Genomic DNA, 21,520 nt, shown 5'->3' on the forward strand with positions numbered 1-21,520 from the left:
TATATGTATATATAATTAAGAAACATTTTTATTATAACTATAAATTTTATTTAAAATATATATTTTTTCCTTTTTCACTTTAAAAATATATTAATTCAATGTAAAGAAAAACAAAGATATATTCCAAATAGTATCCTTGTATATTTTTTAATACATTTATTTTATATACTTTCTATTTATATTTTAAAAAAAAAATTTCTAAATTTTAAAAAAAAGATTAAAAAAAATGATAAGATGAAATTCATTATAGATACGTAAAAATAAAGAAACAATTTTAATTAATTTTTTCTAAAAAATGCATGCATTCAAAATAGTTAAATATTCTTCATAACATAAAAGTATTGCTTCGTATTTAAAAAAAAAAAAATTATAAATAATATTATATATTAAAATAAAATGCATATAATATATATGCATATATTTCTCTTCTAATTATAAATAATATAAAATACAGTAAAATAAAAAAATATATTTTAATTTTTTTAACATGTATAATAATAATATATACTTTATTAATCAAAATGTAACATTTATTAGAATCTAATTAAAATCTTACATATGTATTATAAATAGATAAAATGAAATATATATATATATATATATATATATATATATATATATATGTAATTTATTTAACTAAATTATATATATATTTTTTTCTACATTTTTATATTTCGTTATTTGTAGAATTATATTTATTTACACACATTTTCTTAGATGACCACTTGCTACTTTTACTTTCATCATTAATACATTCTATTAATTCATTTTTTTTTCCAGATTCTTCAGATATGTTTGATACCTTTTTTCTGCTTGCATTTTTTTTATAAGTTTTTTGTTTTTTACTAGAACTTCTACTTCTATAACCTTGATCATTTTTATTAATTTGATTAATATGTTTATCTCCTTTTTCATTTATGTATTTTGAATTAATACTCTTTTCTCTATCACTCTTATATAGAAGATCATCATCACCTCTTATATTTTGTTCTCTATCATTTTTACGTGTAGCAACTTTTCCTTTTTCACATAAATTATCATCTCTTCCATTTCTATCTTTTCCTTTTTTACATGCATTTTGATCATCTACCCTTTTATTCCTTATACTTTCACTTTCTTCATTTTTATAACTTTCCCTATTTCCATAATCATTTTTTTGACTATCTTCTCTTTCATTTTTGCTGTGTCTTTCATATTTTTCTTTTTTATATTTCTCTCTTTTTTTATCGTTTTCGTTTTTTTCAATAATTACTTTCTTTTCTTCTGATTTTTCCCTTATATATTTTCCTTTTCCTTTTTCACTTGCATCTTCATAGTCACTATAATTTTCTTCACGCATATTTTTCATTTGTTCTTGTTCTTTATCATTTTTTCCTTTTTTATTTTTTTTTTGTTCTATTTCACTGCTGTATTTTCTTTTTCCTCTTTCATAACTGCTTTTTTCACTTTTATTTTTTCTAATTTTAATTCTTTCATTTCTTTCTTCGCTTCTTTCTTCACTTCTTTCTCTTCTTTCTTCACTTCTTTCTCTTCTTTCTTCACTTCTTTCTCTTCCTTCTTCACTTCTTTCCCGTCTTTCATTTCTTTCACTTCTTTCTTCACTTCTTTCTCTTCTTTCTTCACTTCTTTCTCTTCTTTCTTCACTTCTTTCTCTTCTTTCTTCACTTCTTTCCCTTCTTTCTTCACTTCTTTCCCTTCTTTCTTCACTTCTTTCCCGTCTTTCATTTCTTTCGCTTCTTTCTTCACTTCTTTCTCTTCTTTCTTCACTTCTTTCTCTTCTTTCTTCACTTCTTTCTCTTCTTTCTTCACTTCTTTCCCTTCTTTCATTTCTCTCTCTTCTTTCTTCACTTCTTTCCCTTCTTTCATACCTTTCTTCGCTTCTTTCTCTTCCTTCTTCACTTCTTTCACTTTTATCTCTTCTTCTTTCATCTTCACTTATGATTCTTTCGTTTTTTGCTTCACTTTTTAATCTTTCTTTTTCATGTTTTCCTTCTCTTTCCATTTCATTTCTATCCAAACTTAAATTTCTTTCATTTTTTGATTCACTTTTATCTCCTCTTTCTATTCTCTCTCTTTTCCTTTCCCTTTCTACTTCTCTATCATCTACACTCAAATTTCTTTCTATTTTTGATTCACTGTTATGTTTTTCTCTTTCTCTTCTCTCTCTCTTTCTACCTTTTTCCATTTCTCTTTCTCTCCTTCTTGCTCTTTCTCTTTCATCTTCATTTTTTCCATATTCTCTATCACTTCTTTGGCTTCTTTCTACGTCTTCTCTTTCTATTTCATTATTTTTACTTTCTTGTTTGCTTCTATGACTTTTATCTCTTTCTCTGTTTATTTCATTATATAAGATACTCCTTCTCTTTTCATTCATTCCTTTTCTATAATTTTTATCACTTCTATCAAATTCATCATTTTTTTCCCTATTAAATTTATTTCCCTCATAATTTTTTTCTCTATCATAAAATTTGTCTCTTCTGTATTTTTCTTTGTCATCTAAATGATCATGATATATTTTATCTTTATAATAATATTTATCACTATCTGCAAAATGATTTTCTTTTACATTGTTATATTCTCTTTCTTTATTTCTATACCTCAAATCTAATAATGATTCATTATATTTCATAACTTCCACAATTTTTCCATTAAATTTTTTTCCATTTAAGATATCAATAGCTTTCTTCATGGTCTCATAATTATAATATTCAATTATTCCATATTTTTCTTTATCATAACCTTGAACAACATTAGCATAATTTACAGATCCTACTTCTCTACCAAAATCTTTTAAATCTTGCCAACTAGCATTTTCATCAATATTTTTTACAACAATTCTTAATGAATTTTTTTTTTCTCTAGATTCATTTTTTTGAGGAGAAAAATTTCTTTGAAATTTTGAAGGAAATTTTCTAGATTCATTATTTTTATTTCCATAAGGAAGTGGATGGTGAGGTTGAACACTTAATTCTTCACCAAAAAAAATTTTTCCATTTTCTTCTTCAATTGCATTTTTTGCATGAATAGACTTAAAATATTCTATAAATGCAAATCTTCTCTTCCACTGCATATTCATAATATCTCCATATTGTAAAAATTTTCTTCTTACGTCTTCTTCTCTTGCATTTGTAGAAATATTTCCGACAAATATTTTACATGGATCTGGTTTTTTATAAACGTGACTTCGTATATTTTTTTGTCTTTCTCTTCTCATCATTCCTATATTCATTTTATGTGAATTATTATCATATGATTTTCTATCAACATCTCGTGAATATCTTTTCATATTAATTTTTTCATTTCTTATTCTATGATTATTATATAAACCAGATCTATTATCATTATTATTGTTATTATTCCATTTATTATTTTCTTTTTCATACTTATATTTTTCTTTAAATTTCTTTTCATTATTCCTTTCATAAATAATATTTTTTCTTCTATCTTTCGAAAAATTTCTCCTCGGAGATCTTTTATAATATCTATCACGAGAAAATTTTTGATGATAATCTCTTTTGTTTTTTGAATAATTTCTATTTTTATCTGCATTTAACAATTCATTCCTCTTTCCATAATGATTTTCAAGTGATGATTTTTTATAACTATTGTAGATATTTTCATTTTTGTAATTTTCTCTTCCCATTCCTACAACCATTTTTTCCCTACTTCTTGATATATATTTTTTATTTTCACCCATATAATATGATTCTTTTTCTTTCATATAAATATCTGATTTATTTGTAAAACTATTATTATCTAATTTTTCATATCTTTCTTCTCTATAATAGTATTTATCTCCTTCTTCTGCCCTTCTAGCTATATCATATTTTCCCATTTTTTTTTTTTTTTTTTTTTTTAAAAAATTATCACATAAAATTCAATTTTTTCAATATACCAAAATATATATAATAATAAAAAAAAAAAAAAAATAAATAAATAATATAAAATTAAATGGAAAAGTGTAATTAAACTTTTTACAATTACGTAGTTATAAAATTTAAAAAAAAAAAAAAAAAAAATCAAATAAAATAATTGTAAAATGCTTTAAATAAATTATTCAATTTTCATGAAATCCTTAAATATATTTTGTACATTTTTCAATAATTCATAATAATGTATTTCTCCTTTTTATAAAAATTTTAATTAAATATTAAACATATATATAGAAAATAAAATATAATGAAATATAAATTTTTCTTAAACATACTCACATATGTATGTATACATATATAAATTCTCTGTTTTATTTTATATTTTTTTTTTTTTTTTTTTTGAATTTATTTCATAATTAAAAAATTAATTTCTTTCATAAAATATATATATATATATATATAATAAAAATTAATACAATAAAAAAAAAAAAAAAAAAAAAAAAAAAAAATACATAAATGATTACTTAGCGTGCGAAGTATTCATGATATAATTTAAACTCAAATTTTCTATCTTATAAATTTTTTGTGATATTTCATATTTAAATTTTTTTTTTTTTTACATAAAAAAAGATATTTTTATTATAAATTATTTTTCTAGTTTATATATTTATTTTATATTCTTTATATGTACTTTTTTTTTTTTTTTTTGATCTTTATTATTTAAAATAATTTTTATTTAAAACTGTAAGGTAAATGTAGTAATTTGTTTTTAATAAACATTTAAAATACCGTAAATAGAAAAATAATTTTTTTTTTATAGTTCCTAGAAATCCTTCATTTTTTTAAATAATAATATCATAATCTATTTTACAAGTTTTCATATAATTCCTGTGCTTTTTTAGCACCTGTTATTTGTAGGATTTTGATTTAATATGTTATAAAAAAAAATATATTTTTTTTTTGTTTTTATATATAAATTTTTATTTTAAACTTTTTTTTAACTGTTTTCATTTTAGATGGTATCGAAATTTAAGTATAATTCTAACTTTAATAAAATCATTATAAATATATTTAGTATAATTTTTTTTTTTTTTTTTTTTCGTCTCCAATATTTTGTAAAAAATAAGAAAAATCTTACTTGTAAATTAAAAATGTGTATATTGACTAGAAAAAATAAATATTATTTATAGAATAAATAAAATAAAAGCAAAAATAATTTAAATCGTTATGTAAAATAGATCTAAAAAAGCCACAATAAATAAACACCATTTAAGAATATCTCTACACTAACTTTATTTTTAATGTAACAAAAAAACTTATTGTTATCACTAATTATTATTTCTAATTATTTTTATGTTGCAAATATTTAAAAACAAAAATTTTAAATAACTCAAGCACACGTATATAGAAGCCTATTTTAAGTTAATTTCTTCATGAAATGGTAATTTTTTTTTTTTTTTTAAATTGCACTTTAAAAAATAGAATTAAAAAATTAAAATGACCGAGTGTATTTGAAATTATTTTCTTAAAAATATCACATTTCAATTTAGATATATATAAAGGTATTTCAAAAAAAAATGCTTTATTGAAAGTATCGCTTATATAATTAAGAATTTATTTTTTTCTATTGTAAATCTAATATAAATTTGTGTTTATAAGCATATATCTACATATGCATACTATTAATATATTATATGAATTTTATATCCGCATATATATAGATATGGATAAAAAAATATATCCATGAGATATCTTAATACTTTTGTATATCATTTTTATATTTCCCAAAATTTCTTACATTCATTAAGAAAATATAAAAAAAAAAAAGTTATATATATATTTATATATATATATATATAGATACACATATATATACACATATATATATGCAATATATTAACACCTTTTTATTATAAATAATTCCCCCCCAAAAAAAAAAAAAAAAAAAAAAGCCACAATTATTCCTTTTTCTCTAATTTATTTTTGAAAAATATCTAATCTATGCATATTCATAATATATAAAAGTTACTTTTTATAATCATTGAAAAATTAAAGTATAACTAACATTGCACTCTCCTCTTTCCTACACTTATTATTTTTCTTTTTTTTCCCTAAGCTTATTATTATATATCCTTCATTTGTAATTCTTGTGTATTTAGATAAAAAAACAAAAATGTATAAATCTTTTACAATATATTAGATCCTTTTTTCTCCTTTTTTTTTTTTCCTTTTTTTTTTTTTTGATATTTAGTTATACATATAAATAAATCCTTCCTATATTAATATTTACAGCTTATTTATATATTTTCTTTTTGTATAATATTTGTTCTCAATATATAAAAAAATTATTTTTTCTTAATTTTAATATACTTTTGGTTAAATAATTATAAAAAAATATAAATAATGTGTCCACATTTCTTTTTTAAAATGAAATGATATATATTTTTTTTTTTATATAAAAAAAAAAAAAAAAAAAAATTAATATGTAAAGAAAAAAAATCTAAAAATTATATTTTTTATAAATTAATATAATAAAGGAATCACAAAATTTTTTGTGTCTTTTCAATCCTCTTGAATTTTTATTTTTTATAATCGTACCACTCTATATATATATATATAAATATATGTATATATATTAATAATTTTTAAATATATAAAAAAATTCATGTATTTATCTCAATTCTTAATTTCCTCTTTTTAAATATTATAAAGTTAATAATATTATTCCTCTAACTAAATTTTTTCCTTTTCATATTATATTTCAAATTTCCAATATACTTATAAAAAAAAATTAGTAAATATAACGTAATGATTTCACTGTATATAAGGCTTGATTTTGTAATTTAGTAAAATTTTCATTATTTACCAAAAAAAAAACAATTTATATGAAACATAAAGTAGCACAAAATTTATAACTTTTTTATTATTAAAATAAGTAAAAATAAGCTTTTTCTTTTCAAATATTTATATTAAAAACAAAAAAAAAAAAAAAAAAAAAGATTAAAATTTTTTACATACGCATATATAAACGTATGTACAAAAATACATATTTCCTATGAATTTTTAATTCATAAACTTACTAAACCTCTCTTCTAAGAATTTCATGTGTTTAACAGGTTATATATATATATATGTATATATATATAATTTCTCATCTTCATAATATTATTTTAGAATTATTATGATGAAATAAATTAATTTATGAATTTTCATCATTTTTATTTAAATAACTTTCAAGTTCAAAAATTTTCATATCTAAAAACTTATCTGTTTCAGATAAATTGTAATACTGATTTTCATATTCTTTCATTTCTATTAATAATTTACTTAAGATATCTTTCAATGAGTTAAATTTTAAACTTGCATTTAATTGATTTTCAAAATCTTCTGTTCCTAAGCATTTATTTAAATTAATATATTCTAAATTATAGTTGTTATTTAAATTTTGTAATTTGTTATTTAAATCTTGTTTTATTAATTCATTTCTTCTAAACGATATTTTATCATTTATCTGAATTTCTTCTGCTACATTTTCAAATGATTCTTTTAAAAATTTTAAAAAATTTTTTGCATATTCGTTGAAAATGTCTTCATATCTAACATCCTCGACCTCCTTTAATTTATCTAATATATTTATTGCATTATATTTTTGTTCAAATTTTATATTTTCTGTTTTCATTAATTTTTTTAGTAAATTTATATTTTCTTCATAATTTTTTTCATCTTCTATTTCTTTATTATTTTTTGGTGAAGTGATATCAGAAAATAAAAAATTCCATATAAATTTTAATTCTTCAATTGTTGACATTTTTTTATTTTTTTAACAAATATAAAAAAATTTTCATAATTTATTACTTTAAATTTTCTATATATATAAATATATATATATATATAAATATATATATATATATATATATATTTTTTTTTTTTTTTTTTTTTTTGTATATTTATTAATAAAGTCTGAAAAAATTATAAATTCATAAATAGCATTTAAAAAAAAAATTAAAATTTTTCATAAATTATGCACGCAAATAAAAAGTTAAATGTGCATTAAAATACTTTTGCGTATATATTTAGGCATATATATATAAAATTAAAAATATTTTTAATATATATTTTAAAAATTATTTGTCCAGTATTTATAGTTTTTTTTTTTTTTTTTTTCTTTTTTTTAACAAAAATATATAACTTCTTTAAATTCTTATAAAGAATAATTATTTTTATTTTTTCCTAGTTGATTATAATTTTATTAATTTTATTATAAGCATATGCTTTGTGCATTATGCAAATAGCAAAAATACATTAAATATAAAAAACTAGGTGCTCAATTTTTTTAGTTTTTTGTGTGTAAAAATTATTCTTTCTAATATTGAAAAATTTTAAAAGAAATAATTTATATCTTTTAATGTTTAAAAAAAAATAAAAAGATATTAAAAATTGTAGGAAAATGTATTGAAAAAATATTCAAGTATTCAAATAAAATTGTATACAATAAAATTATATTTTCAGTCTCTTATTCTATATATTGTTATCAATAGCTTATAAAAATGTTCAAACAAGAATAAATATATTTTTATTTTTTTTTGTTCTTTTGAAAATTTATTATAATTATACATATGTTTGATTAAAGAAATTTTTATTCTTAATAATAAAAGAAAAATTGATAACAAAAAAACTCAATTTTTTGATAAATTACATATTTATTTAAGGCTTTTTCTTATTTTTTTTTTTTTTTTTTTTTTTTTTTCTTATATTGCACCTTTTTACACATTATTTAAATTTACAAAATATGAGCAGTACCTTTTATATAAATATATATATATATATATATATATATATATATATATTTTCTACAATAATCTTAATATTTATTATATTATTTTCAAATGATCTCATTTAACTTCCTATGTTCTTTTTTTATTTTTTTTTTTTTTTTTTTTGAATTACAGTTTATTATACATTTCTTTTTATTAATATTTTAATAAATTTTTTTTTTTTTTTTTTTTGGGCTACTTAAAAATATAACAAAAAAAAATTTGAAAATTCACTTAATTATTCATATTGAACAACATTAATGATCTAATTTTTTTCTATTTTATTATACACCTTAGAGAATATTTTACATTTCCAATTAAAAAAATAATACTATTATGTTCTAATTTTTAATTAAAAGATATTTTTTTTTAAAATAGGTGGTATGAAAATTCTTTTTTTTCAATTTATAAGTTAAATTTAAATATATATATATATATATACTTTAATAAAATCCTATAAGCTAACTTTAAGCGGGTTATAATGATTAATAACTATATATAAATTATAGATAACATTAATATCTTTAAAATTTTATAAAAATAATTAAAAAAAAAAGAAAAAAAAAATTTCAACTAGAACAATTATATAAGGAATATAGCCAAAAAAAAAGCCATCAATTTTTATAGTATTAAGAGTATATATATATATATATTCTTTAAATTTTACTTATTTTCTAATAAAAAAAAAAAAAAAAAGACAACTTTTATATATTAAGTAAATTTAAATATAAATAATATCTATATACAATATGAAAATTACTTGTTTTTTTTTTTTTTTTTACAAATAAAACAAATAAAAATGTATAAAAATTTTCCATGAGATAAAACATGTCTTCATTATTATTTTTTTTTTACTAAAATAAAATGTTTATTTTGTGAATTCAAATGAGACAATTTTTAAAAAAAATAAATTTATTCACTTAATGAATTTGTAAAAATGTTGAAATATTTTACGAAAGAACATTATTCTAATTTATCTTCTGGGAAAAGAAAATCATTGATGATGGAAATGGATATTAAAACAAGGTATTCAAAAAAAAAAAAAAAAAAGAAAAAATGAAGTAGAAAAAAAAATATATATAAAAATGTATAAAAAAGTAAAAGTCTATTAAAAATCTAAAGTTAATGATAATATAAAAAAAAATTTTTACGTGGAATAGGAAAAAGAAAAAAATAATAAGTAAAGCATAATGTTACATCAAGTATAGAAATATTAATAATCATTTTTTTTTTTTTTTAAGAAAAACTTTTATAACAAGAGAGGAATTTAAACATATTTTCATTTTAGATTCCATCGATGTAACAGCCGGATTATGTTTACTGAATGTTTTTTTATTTATTTTAGGTGGGTTAACTAGAAATAAAAAGAAAGGAGATATAACTAGGAATTTACAAGGAGTTATATTTATTATAAGTTTATTATGTTATTCTATGCAGAAATTTTTAAAAATGTGTATTGTATCGGATTCATTTTTTTTTCTGCTACTCACTTTATCTTGCATTTGTCCATTTTTATTATTAAAATTAAACGGAAGTTTTAATAGTATTATTTTTTTTTATTTGAGTATAATATTATATTTTACAAAGTATCATTTAAGAGTTTTATTTATTTTAGATATTTTTTTAATAATTATAATATTTATTATAGAAATTTCTATAAGTTCAACTACAATGGATTTTTACATGCTAATATTTTTATCATGCACTTTTTTCATTAGTATTATATTTTACAGATATTTATATTATTTTTCTAAAACAATTGCCATTTCCTCTTCCCAACCAAAAAAAATGATACTAATTTTTCCTTATATAAATGAATATCAAGAAATATGTTTCCTAAAATTAGCTGATATTCTTTTAGACTTAAATAATTATATTAATATAAAGTGGAATTTATTTTGTAATAATATACCAAAAATTAATTTAAAAAACCAAACAGAAATTCAAAATCTAAATATTGTTTCTTCTAGATTGTCAAATAAATTATATACATTAAGAAATCAAAAAATGTTTCTTAATTATCCTCCATATTATTGCCTTAAAGTGTTGTATCACAAAAAATTATATTTAGTTAGTTTGGCTATCGAAAAAAAGAGAAAAAAAATTATGAGATTATACCCCAACTCAAATAAAAAAAATCTTTATTTTTTAATTGAAATTATAAAACTTCAAAGAAATTTTTGTACTTTTGAAAACAAAAATGAAAAAGATTCAAAAGATAAGAAATTGGATAAAAAATCCGATGATACAAAAATTACTAAAAAAGAAAAAAGAAATTTTGAAAAGAAAAGTATCAAAAAAAAGAAAAAAGATAACAAAAAAAAATTGGATGTAAATAAAACAGACAACTTACAAAAAAAAAACGATAAAAAAGAAAAGGAATCATTTAAATCACATAAAAAATATTATAACTTTATTTCAAACAACAATGAAATTAAGGATTTTTTTGAGTGTAAAATTAATTATAATTGTAAAGTAAAACAAAAAGAAGAACATAATAGAAACAAAAAAGATAAAAAAAGGAAGAATAAAAAAGAAAAAAAAAAAAAAAGAAAAATTTTAGCAAACTTTAGATATAAAAGTTGGGAATTTTATAAAATTCATTCTACAAAATTAAGAGAATATTCTTCAGAAGTTATTATAAAAGAAAAAGTAAATGCAGAAAAAAAAAAAAAAAAAGACGTTGATTTATTTAGACATAAAAAAAAAACTTCAAAACTAAGAAATAATTATATTAACACATTGAGTGTAGAAAGAGGAAAAATAAAAAAATATTTTAATAATTTAAAATCAGATGGACATTTTTTTGAGTCTAAATATGTTAGCATTTTATCAAAGAAAGGAAATAGTATAGATAGTGCAAAATTAAAAGAGGATGAACAAAATTTAAATGATCAGAAAAATATGTTTTCACTAGAAAATATTAATAACATTAAGAAAAAAAATAAAAAAAAAAGTTATAATATAGAAAAGATAAAAAATAATGATAATATTAATATTAAAAGAAATGTTTTAAAAAAAAGGTTTAAAAATCTAGAAGAGCATGGTGGACAAATGTTCTATGATAATAAAATAGATGAAGAAATTAATAAAAGGAATAACATAACTAATAAGAAAAATGTATTAAAAAACAGTAACAATGATAATAATGATTTTTCTTCTATTACTTCTAAACAAAATAAATATACACAAAATAGTATAAAAAGTTTTTTTGTATTGGATAATAAAAAAGAAATTAATTTAAATGAACAAAATAATAAAAAGTATATATATAATACAACAAAAATATATTACAAATCACATAATGGAAATAATTCAAAAAAAAATAAGCAAATATATTTTAATAATTCGGAGCAATATAAATCTACATCTTTTAGTTCTTATTATAGTGATATATCTGAAGGAAAAATAGTTCTTATAAATTTTTCTTGTATATTTTACCTATTTATTAATAAAATTCAATTAATATTAAGATATATAGAAAAAATTAATTATGTTGTTCAAAGTGCTAATTTCAAATCAGGAGTTTCACCTCATAAAGATAATCTTTTATCTTTTCTTGATCAAAAAGTTGAGAGATATTATTTATTATGGTCAAATTCTTTTGATTTAGTATATTATGTACAAAATTATATTTATCATATTTTCTTAATTCTGATTTTTCACATTTTTTGCATTTTTATAAGAATAGCCCCAATACATATGAGCCATTCATATTTCCTCGTAAAAAATAAAAAATAATGAAATAATAGTTTTTATTTTATTAATTTTAATAATTAGTGATATTATATATATATATATATATTTAATGTAACACTATATTATTCTTATTTTTAATCTTTTTTTTTTTTTTTTTTCTATCATATATCTAATTTCTCAGTTTAAAATTAATAGTTTTTTAATAATATTTATCTCAAGATTTTTACTATCTCTTGTAATTATTGCAATTGTCATTTCACCAATAATAAGAACCATATCTGTAAACCCACAAAATATTTTCAAAATAAAAATGTGTTTTTTTATATTATCAATTTTTATGTAAAAAAAAAAAAAATAATAAAATTTTTTTTATAATAAAAATAATAAATTAATTATAAGAAAATAATAAAGTATATATATATATATATATTTTTTTTTCTTTTCTAGTTTATTATTGTCAATTTTAGATTATTTATGGACAATATTTTTAGTCCATAAAAATTCATGGAATTTAGAGAAAAATTCTTTGCTTAAATTACAAAAAGCATATGAGTATAAAATTCTATTTAATTATTATTTGAATTTTTTTTTTTTTTTTTTTTTTTATTATTGTATCTATTAATAATTATTTTACTATTTTTTATGTATCCTTATAAATTTCTTTTTTATAGATATAGTATATTTTATGAAGCTGAATTTATATTATTTGTCCCAATATTTTATTTTTTAGTAATGCACAGATTAAAAAGTATGTGGTTTATATATATTATATGGATATCCTTAATAAATATAATATTTTGGGTTTATATAAGTGTTCCTTTAATAGGTCTAAAAATTAACATCTCTCTGATAGTTTTAATTTTCATGTGTATATTATTTATTATCAGGTGTGTATATATAAATAAATGTATTTCATTTTAATAATTAACTTTATTTTTTTTTTTTTTTTATATATATTTCCTATTATTATAAATTTACCTTTTATAGACCTTTTGAGATTGTTAAAAGAGACATATTTTCAAAATATGTTTTACCATATATATTGTTTTTAGATGATATTTTACATTTTGTTAACAATGAAAAAGAACTAAAATATTTATATTAATAAATATAAAAGTAACTATTTCTATATATTTCCTAAAATAGATTTATATTTAATATATATATAATATTAGATTGATTATATTTTATATTCTTTTGAAGATTTTTTTTTTTTTTTTTTTTTTCAAATTAATATACATATTTTTTAGAGTTATAATAAATTCAAACTATTATTATTTTTGTTTTTTTTAAAAAATTAAATTTGTAATTTTGTTGTTAAGTTAATCTAATATTTAATTTTATATTAAAAACTTCATCTCCAAATTAAAATTATTATAATTTAAAATTTAAAAGTCATTTGTACATTTTTCTTTAAAATGAAAGATATAAATGTTTAAAAATGAAATTATGAATAAGACTGTTAGGAAAAACAAAAATATATCATAAAAAAAGAAAAATAAATATTTTTATCAAAAACTAAAAAAAATAACAAAAAAAAAAAAAAAAAAATAGATTTAATCTATAATAAATTAGGATTATTTATTAAATTATTCAAAATAATTTTTTTATTAACTGGTGAAGAATTAAAAAAGGAATCTACCTTATTATCTATATAACAATTACAATAAAATATTAGTTCATATTTTTTATCACTATATACTTTTCTTATTTTATTTAAGGTATGTAATTGATCTAATCTTATAGAAAAATAAATTCTATTAAAATTTTTACAATCATTATATAATGGTTGTATTTCTTGTTTATATTCATCTGTAATTTCATAACCAAGATGTAAAGGAATGGTATATATTACTGATGATAATTCCAATAAAGTGTATTTTATTTTAATCTTTTAAAAAAAGAAAAAATATATATATATATATCAAATTAAAATAATATTTGTTTTTTTTTGATTTTTTTTTTTTTTTTTATATATATATTTATACAGATAATTTAGTTGCAAAGATATCTTCGTTATTATTTAAAGGAATCCCAATTTCACTTTTATAACTTAAAGGAATTTGATTAGAGGATTTTTGTAATCCTAACAAATATATAAAAGGATAAAATAATTTGGTATATTAAAATTATACTTTTAATAAAATACTTAAAAAAATTAGAATTTATTATATATATTATTTTATTCAACCTCCGTTATATAACAAACAGCTATAATTTATTCCTATAGGATAATAGAAATATTTTACATTTTCTGAATAAAATATGTATGATAAAATAGTATTATTACGAAGATTTAATTTTATATCTAATTTTCCTCCTATAATAATTTTATTATCTTTTGATAAAAAATGAAATACGTTTTTATCATTTTCAATTATATGTATTGCAGGTGTGTAAGATGTAGTTAAAAACCCTAGTAATATTCCTAAAAAATTTCAAATATAAATACAAATTAATATATATATATATAAATATATATACACTTATTTTTTTTTTTTTCTTTTAACCTCCTAAAAAACAAATTAAAAAAAGAATCATCAAATATATCATATTTACTAAAATAATTTTCTTATTTGCCTTTTTTTTTTTGGAAAATTCATTCCCAAATATTTTTTTTTTAAAACTCACTTCACTTCCCATCATTATACAATCATATTAAAATACTTAAAAAAAAAAAAAAAAAATAAATAAAGGTATATATAACATTCAATGATTGACATATAAAAAAACTTCATTTGTAATTAAATAATCTAAATTAAAATATAAATAAGATAAAAATTTAATTATATATAGTAAATTGGTTTTTTCTTTTAAAAAAAAATTAGGAATAAAAATTATATATATATATATATATATATATATATTCTATTTTAAAAAAAATGAGACGAATTTAAACCATGAAATCAATAAAAAAAAAAAAAAAAAAAAAGAAAAAAATGAATTTATTTTTAAATAAGACTATAGATTATAATACAATAATTTATAGTAAACTTATTTCCTATATTTTAGCATATTATATATATATATATATATGTATGTGTAATTTTTTTTTTTTTTTTTTTAAATTTAAAAATGCTTAATTATTTTTTAAAGAAAAAAATATTATGAAATGAATATTGGAAACATATGAACATTTCAGAAAATGATTTATTATTTCTTTTTTTAATAAAAAGTATTTAATATGTTTTTTTTATTTATCAATATTTTTTTAATATAAAAAGTGTAGTATTTATACATATTCTAGTTCTTATGGAAAATTATTATTTAAAAAAAAAAAAAAAAATAAGATATAAAGAATTATATATAACAACATTCTTAACTCATGGGGGATCAAATTTAATTTCTAAACTTATTATTTCACCTTTGGAGAGACTTGTAATTATTAAACAAACACAACCAGTGTTATTTAGAAATGTTTTAGTTCAATCGTCTTATACTTACAAAAATATAATAAAAAGTGAAAGAAAAAAAAATATTATATATTTATATTTTTCATAATTATTTTTTATTTACAATATAACTTATCTTTTCGTATCACTTTTCAATTATACATATAATTGTTTTTCATTAATTTAGGTATTTATATAAATCAAGGTTTGACATCTTTTTGGTGGGGATATAATGCAAATGTTTTGAATTTTTTATCATTTAGTTTTTTTAGATTATTATTTCATGATAAAATAAAATATATTCTATCATTAGAAAATAGTAAAAATGACTTTGTAAAGAATTTTTTTTTATTATATGCATCAAGTTGTTTAGCTATATCAATTACATATCCGTTAGATGTAGCTCATACTTATATGACATTGAATCATGAAAAAATAAAAAATAAAAAATTATACAATAGAAGTGTTTTTTTTTTTATATATGATCAACTATTAAAAAAAGGTAAGTAAAATAAAAACAATATACATATATATATATATATATATAAAACATTTTTTCTTTAACTACTTTATCCTAACGAGTATGACATATTTTAGTTTAACATATATACTGTATTTTTTCTTAATGAATTATATTATGTTACTAATTTTAACAAATATAAATATATCTCATATATATCTTCATTTAATTTTTAAAATTTATTAATTTTAATTTTATTTTTTCTTTTTCGTAGATATTAAAAATTTATATTGTGGTTTCAGCTTATGTCTACTTAATTTTATTCCATATTTACTGATATCAACAAAGTTGAATGATTTATTTACAAAATATTTTATTGAATTTCATATGAATAGAAACAATGATGAATTATCAAATAGTGAAAAAAGAAATCATATAAATGAAGAATATAAAAAATTATTTAATAAATCTCCTAGTTTTTTTTATTATATTTTTTTAGGAGTTTTAACAGGTTATACAGCACAAATAGTAACTTATCCATTAGAAACGATCAGAAAAAAATATCAATACTACAATTTATATGAAAAGAAATTCCCCAAATCTTTAATGCATTATAATTATCTAAATCACAAAAAAACAAAACATATTTTAAATAAAATTTCAAATAGTTACAAAGGATTTTTAATGCATTCTTTTAAGTTAATACCTGAATATTTTATATTTAGTTTTTTTTTTTATTATGTTAAAAATAATATGCCATTATAATACACCTTTTTTCGAAATGTTTTTATAGTAATCTTTTTCTAATTATATTAACTTTTGTTTCTTTTTTATTAATTTTTTTCTTATTTTATTTTTAAATTATTTTTACTTTAATTTTTTTTATATATATTAATATTCATTTATTTCATTTTTGAAATTTTAAACTTGTTTAATTTTTTTTTTTTTTTTTTTAGTTTTCAAATTGTACATATTATTAAAATATTTTTTTTTAATTATTAAATATTTTTATAAACTTTTAATTTTTTTTTTTTTTCTTTTTTTTAAGACATTTAATGAGATAATAAAAATTATGTTGCTTTTGTTTTAATATAAATAATAAAAGGTTTTAATAGAATGTTGGTATTTTTTTCATTATAATGTGCGTATTTTTTTTTTTTTTTTTTTAATATGTGAATTAAGGTATTTTATACTTTTTTCTTATGTTTGTATATTTACATCTATTTTTAAAAGAAACCATTTTTTTTTTTTTTTTTTTTTTTTCATATCTTTATTGAAATTTTTATTTTAAAAATTATGGAAAATATAAATGGCAAATAAGTAGCTTTTTTTTTTTTTTTTTTTTTTTTTTTAGTAATTATAAAAAAGTAAAATACATTTATATAAATATTAAAAAATAAAGAGATAAATGAGTAACCAAAATAAATATAATATTAATTACAAAATATAGATGAAATATTTAAGTAAATGGTAAATATTACAAATAATACATTACTTATATATATGTGTCTGCTATTCCTAATTTTAACTAAAACTTAAAGAGTAAAAAAAAAAAAGAAAATGCAGAAAGTTTTCATAAAGTTAAAAAATTATAATATTTTAAAGATAGAAAAAAAATATGGTGGCACATCTTTGCTAACAAAGATTGGTCAATCTTTCAACCAAGAGAATTTAAAAAATATGAAAATGAAATTAAATTATGAAAAAGACCCCTCTAGTACATTTAAAAGTGGAGATACTAGTATATTTAAAAATTTTATTGATATCTTTAAAAGAACTAATATAAAAGATAAATTGAAAATGAATGATAATGAAAAACAAGAAAAAAAATTTTTTGAACATTATATGAAATGTCTAATGAAATATGAAGGAATTTTTACTTACAGAAAATTTCAATTATTTCTAAAAGATTTATGTGATTATTTTAATCTTTTTAGTATTCGATACAAATATAAAAAAAAAATAAATCCTCAATTAGAAAAATTAAAAAAGCAGTATGAAGTATTAAACTCCTTTTTGCCATATGAATTGGATTCAGATGATTATAAAATTTTTCATAACGAAAGTAAGAAATACTTAGCTCAATCATGCAATGTTGATGTTAAATTTATTGATGAATTATTATTATTTCATGATTCGCTAAAAACGGATAGGACGTGGTTTTATAGAAGAATATTATTAAAAAGAAAATTACCTGAAAGCTTTGAAGAAAGAGAAATTGAAGCTCCGTATGACAGACCTGTTACGAAAACTTTTAATTATAATATAAAAGAATCATCATTAGAATATGAAGAATATCTTAATAAAAATTCTAGAAAATTAAAATTTAAAAAGTGGTATTCTAAAAAACATCCATGGTTTAGAAAAAACACATCTGGTAAAGATAGGTGGAGGATTAGACCTTATACAAAAAAATTTCCATATTTGTATTATTCTCGTATACCAAAATATTTATATTTATCTAAAAATAAACCAAAAATTAAAAATTATTAAAGAAAAAAAAAAAAAATTTTACAAAAAAAAATTAGTATATATAATTAAATATTCCAAAATTGTTATATGTTAACACATAAAAGAGATGAAATATATTAAAAAAATTATAAATGAATAAAAATATTAATATAAATAATATATTTATATACATACATTCATTCAAACAAAAAAAAAAAAAAAAAAAAAAAAAAAAAAAAAAAAAAATTTCAAATAATTTCAAATAATTTCAAATAATTTTAATTAATTTTTTTAATACAAAATTTTCTGTTTTTTTTTCAAGCATATCTATAGAAATATTGTTTTCGTTTATATTTTTTAAACCTATATTCTTTAAAATAGTGAGTGAAATTTGAGGTATAATTGGATACATAAAAATAGAAAAAAATTTGATGCTTTCTAATGTTTCATATATTATTAAATTGAATTGATAAGAATTATTTACATAATTCCATGGTCTTTTGTGAACAAAAAATTTATTAATATTTTTTATTAATATCATTATATTTTCTAAAAAAAGGGGAAATTCCATATTTTTTATGAATTTAATTAATTTTTTTCTTATATCTCTACACTCATTTAAAATTGAAGAATTATTATAATCATCTAATTTTATTTCTTCAATTATTTTATAATTATTTGCAAGACATAAGGATAATAATCTATATAGTAAATTTCCTATATTATTACGAAGAAACAATTCAAAAGTTTGTAAATTTTCTTCTTTAAAATTTTTATCTTCATAAATATTTGAACAACCAAGAAAATATATTCGTATTACATCAGAATTATATTTTTCTAATAAAGTAAAAGGGCATACAATATTATTTAAACTTTTTGACATTTTTATATTTTTATTTTTTATTAAACCATGGCACAATATTTTTTCAGGAAATTTTAAATTTAAACTTTTTAATAAACATATATAAAGAATTCCATGAAATTTTAATATATCTTTTCCTATTATTTGAATAAAAGGGTTCCATGCTTTTTCAAATAATTTAAAAAAATTATTATTATTATTGTTATTATTATTATTTTCACTCACAATATTATGAATATTAATATTGTTACCTTTATTATTATTAATGTTAGCCAAATTTAAAATATCTTCATACGAACAAAAGATATCATTTGTTTTCAAATTATTAGAAGTTAAATTATCCGTATATAAATTAAGAGGAGTTTTGGATTTTTTTTTTTTTTTTTGTTCATTTTCTAAGTTATTTTTTTTAATTATATACAATATGGATGATATATATGATAATAATGCATCAAACCACACATATATTGTTCCTTTTTCTTCTCCTGGTATTTTTATTCCCCATTCTGTATTATATCTACTTATGCAAATATTTTTTAAATCATTTTTTAAAAAATAAATTATTTCTTTTTGTAAATAATTTGGAAATATGTAATCTTCATTTGTTTCATAAAAATTAATTAAGAATTCTTGAAATTTTAATATGTTAAAAAAATAACTATTTTCTTCTTCAATATATATTACATTTTCTTTATTTTTTTTTTCTTTTAACTCTAATTCACTTAAATATCTTTCTTCATTTATATCATAATATCCTTTATAAACATCTTTATATATATAATTGTTATATAATAAATAACGCCATATATTTTGAACAAAGGATTTATGAAATTTATTAGAAGTTCGGTAAAATAAATTCACCTTTACATCTAAATTCATATTCATTTTTCTGTAATACTTGCAAATATTATCAATATGTTCATTATTATTTATATTCATTTTCTTTGATTTTAGTTCTATTTTTAAACCATGTTCATCCATTCCTGAAAAAAAAATTATATTTTTTTTATTACCATTTAACAATTTTTCAAATCTATTTATTACATCTCCTAATATATTACAATACGCATGTCCTATATGAGGTTTATCATTTCCATAATATAGTGGTGTGCTCATAAAAAGGCATTTTTTATTTTTATTTGATTTTTTTAGATAATCTAATATATCATTTATTTCATTATTATTTGAATGTTCATTGTTTATGATATCATTATTTATGTTATCATTATTTATGTTATCATTATTTATATTATCATTATTTATGTTATCATTATTTATGTTATCATAATTTATGTTATCATTATTTATGTTATCATTATTTATGTTATCATTATTTACATCATTTTTATATTCATTTAACTCTCTTTTTATTGAATTCTTTGAGTCGTTTTTTAAATATTCTAATTTATTTAGATTCACTTGTATTATATTATTTGCTTTCTGTTTATATTCATTTTTAGTGTAATTTTTAACATATAAATAATCTTTAGGTTTTCTTTTTATATAAATATATAACTTTATTTCTTTCAAGTTATTAAATGAATCATTTTTTATTTTCTTATAAGAAAGAGAATAGCAAAAAAGAATTTTTTCCTTAATTTTTATTATTAATAAAATCTTAAAATATAAAATAAATAAAAGAAAATATTTCATAATTTTCAATTTGATAAATTTTTTTTTTTTTTTTTTTGTTATAGTATTTAAAAAATTAATCCTAACACTATTAAATCTTTAATTTTTAACTCATCTTAAAAAAATAGATTTATTTATGATAATATTATTATTACATTGTTTCATTATCTTCCAAAAAATTTTTTAAGAGATATAAATTTACAACGTAAAAATATATTCAATATAAATATTTTTTTTTTTTTTTTTTTGTCAACATGTTGTAGAGAATTAAAAAAAAATAAAATTTAAAGATTTTTTTATTTTTAAAAGTATATTATAAAGAATTTAATATGAAGAAG

At 17.1% G+C, this 21,520-nt stretch overlaps 7 protein-coding genes across 7 annotated transcripts; 3 read left to right on the top strand and 4 right to left on the bottom strand.

The window, feature by feature from the left end:
* Positions 1-667: 667 nt before the first annotated feature.
* Positions 668-3,835, bottom strand: PGAL8A_00380600 (RNA-binding protein, putative; the record flags this gene model as incomplete). Its single annotated transcript, XM_028670141.1, has 1 exon — positions 668-3,835. The coding sequence occupies one exon, from the start codon at positions 3,833-3,835 to the stop codon at positions 668-670; it is 3,168 nt and encodes a 1,055-aa protein (XP_028526923.1).
* A 3,236-nt stretch (positions 3,836-7,071) lies between these two features.
* Positions 7,072-7,680, bottom strand: PGAL8A_00380700 (conserved Plasmodium protein, unknown function; the record flags this gene model as incomplete). The annotated part of the gene is made up of 1 exon (XM_028670142.1): positions 7,072-7,680. The coding sequence occupies one exon, from the start codon at positions 7,678-7,680 to the stop codon at positions 7,072-7,074; it is 609 nt and encodes a 202-aa protein (XP_028526924.1).
* Positions 7,681-9,623: 1,943 nt separating this feature from the next.
* Positions 9,624-13,490, top strand: PGAL8A_00380800 (conserved Plasmodium membrane protein, unknown function; the record flags this gene model as incomplete). Its single annotated transcript, XM_028670143.1, has 6 exons — positions 9,624-9,712; positions 9,928-12,409; positions 12,567-12,724; positions 12,833-12,937; positions 13,057-13,272; positions 13,373-13,490. The coding sequence occupies 6 exons, from the start codon at positions 9,624-9,626 to the stop codon at positions 13,488-13,490; spliced, it is 3,168 nt and encodes a 1,055-aa protein (XP_028526925.1).
* A 456-nt stretch (positions 13,491-13,946) lies between these two features.
* Positions 13,947-15,031, bottom strand: PGAL8A_00380900 (conserved Plasmodium protein, unknown function; the record flags this gene model as incomplete). Its single annotated transcript, XM_028670145.1, has 4 exons — positions 13,947-14,276; positions 14,374-14,471; positions 14,577-14,813; positions 14,896-15,031. The coding sequence occupies 4 exons, from the start codon at positions 15,029-15,031 to the stop codon at positions 13,947-13,949; spliced, it is 801 nt and encodes a 266-aa protein (XP_028526926.1).
* A 606-nt stretch (positions 15,032-15,637) lies between these two features.
* On the top strand, positions 15,638-17,002 carry PGAL8A_00381000 (ADP/ATP carrier protein, putative; the record flags this gene model as incomplete). The annotated part of the gene is made up of 3 exons (XM_028670146.1): positions 15,638-15,845; positions 15,965-16,279; positions 16,512-17,002. The coding sequence occupies 3 exons, from the start codon at positions 15,638-15,640 to the stop codon at positions 17,000-17,002; spliced, it is 1,014 nt and encodes a 337-aa protein (XP_028526927.1).
* Positions 17,003-17,797: 795 nt separating this feature from the next.
* On the top strand, positions 17,798-18,730 carry PGAL8A_00381100 (conserved Plasmodium protein, unknown function; the record flags this gene model as incomplete). Its single annotated transcript, XM_028670147.1, has 1 exon — positions 17,798-18,730. The coding sequence occupies one exon, from the start codon at positions 17,798-17,800 to the stop codon at positions 18,728-18,730; it is 933 nt and encodes a 310-aa protein (XP_028526928.1).
* A 226-nt stretch (positions 18,731-18,956) lies between these two features.
* Positions 18,957-21,203, bottom strand: PGAL8A_00381200 (methionine--tRNA ligase, putative; the record flags this gene model as incomplete). The annotated part of the gene is made up of 1 exon (XM_028670148.1): positions 18,957-21,203. The coding sequence occupies one exon, from the start codon at positions 21,201-21,203 to the stop codon at positions 18,957-18,959; it is 2,247 nt and encodes a 748-aa protein (XP_028526929.1).
* Between the last annotated feature and the right edge of the window lie 317 nt (positions 21,204-21,520).

Source organism: Plasmodium gallinaceum (assembly GCF_900005855.1).
Source record: "Plasmodium gallinaceum strain 8A genome assembly, contig: PGAL8A_v1_108, whole genome shotgun sequence".
Classification (NCBI taxonomy): Eukaryota; Apicomplexa; class Aconoidasida; order Haemosporida; family Plasmodiidae; genus Plasmodium; species Plasmodium gallinaceum.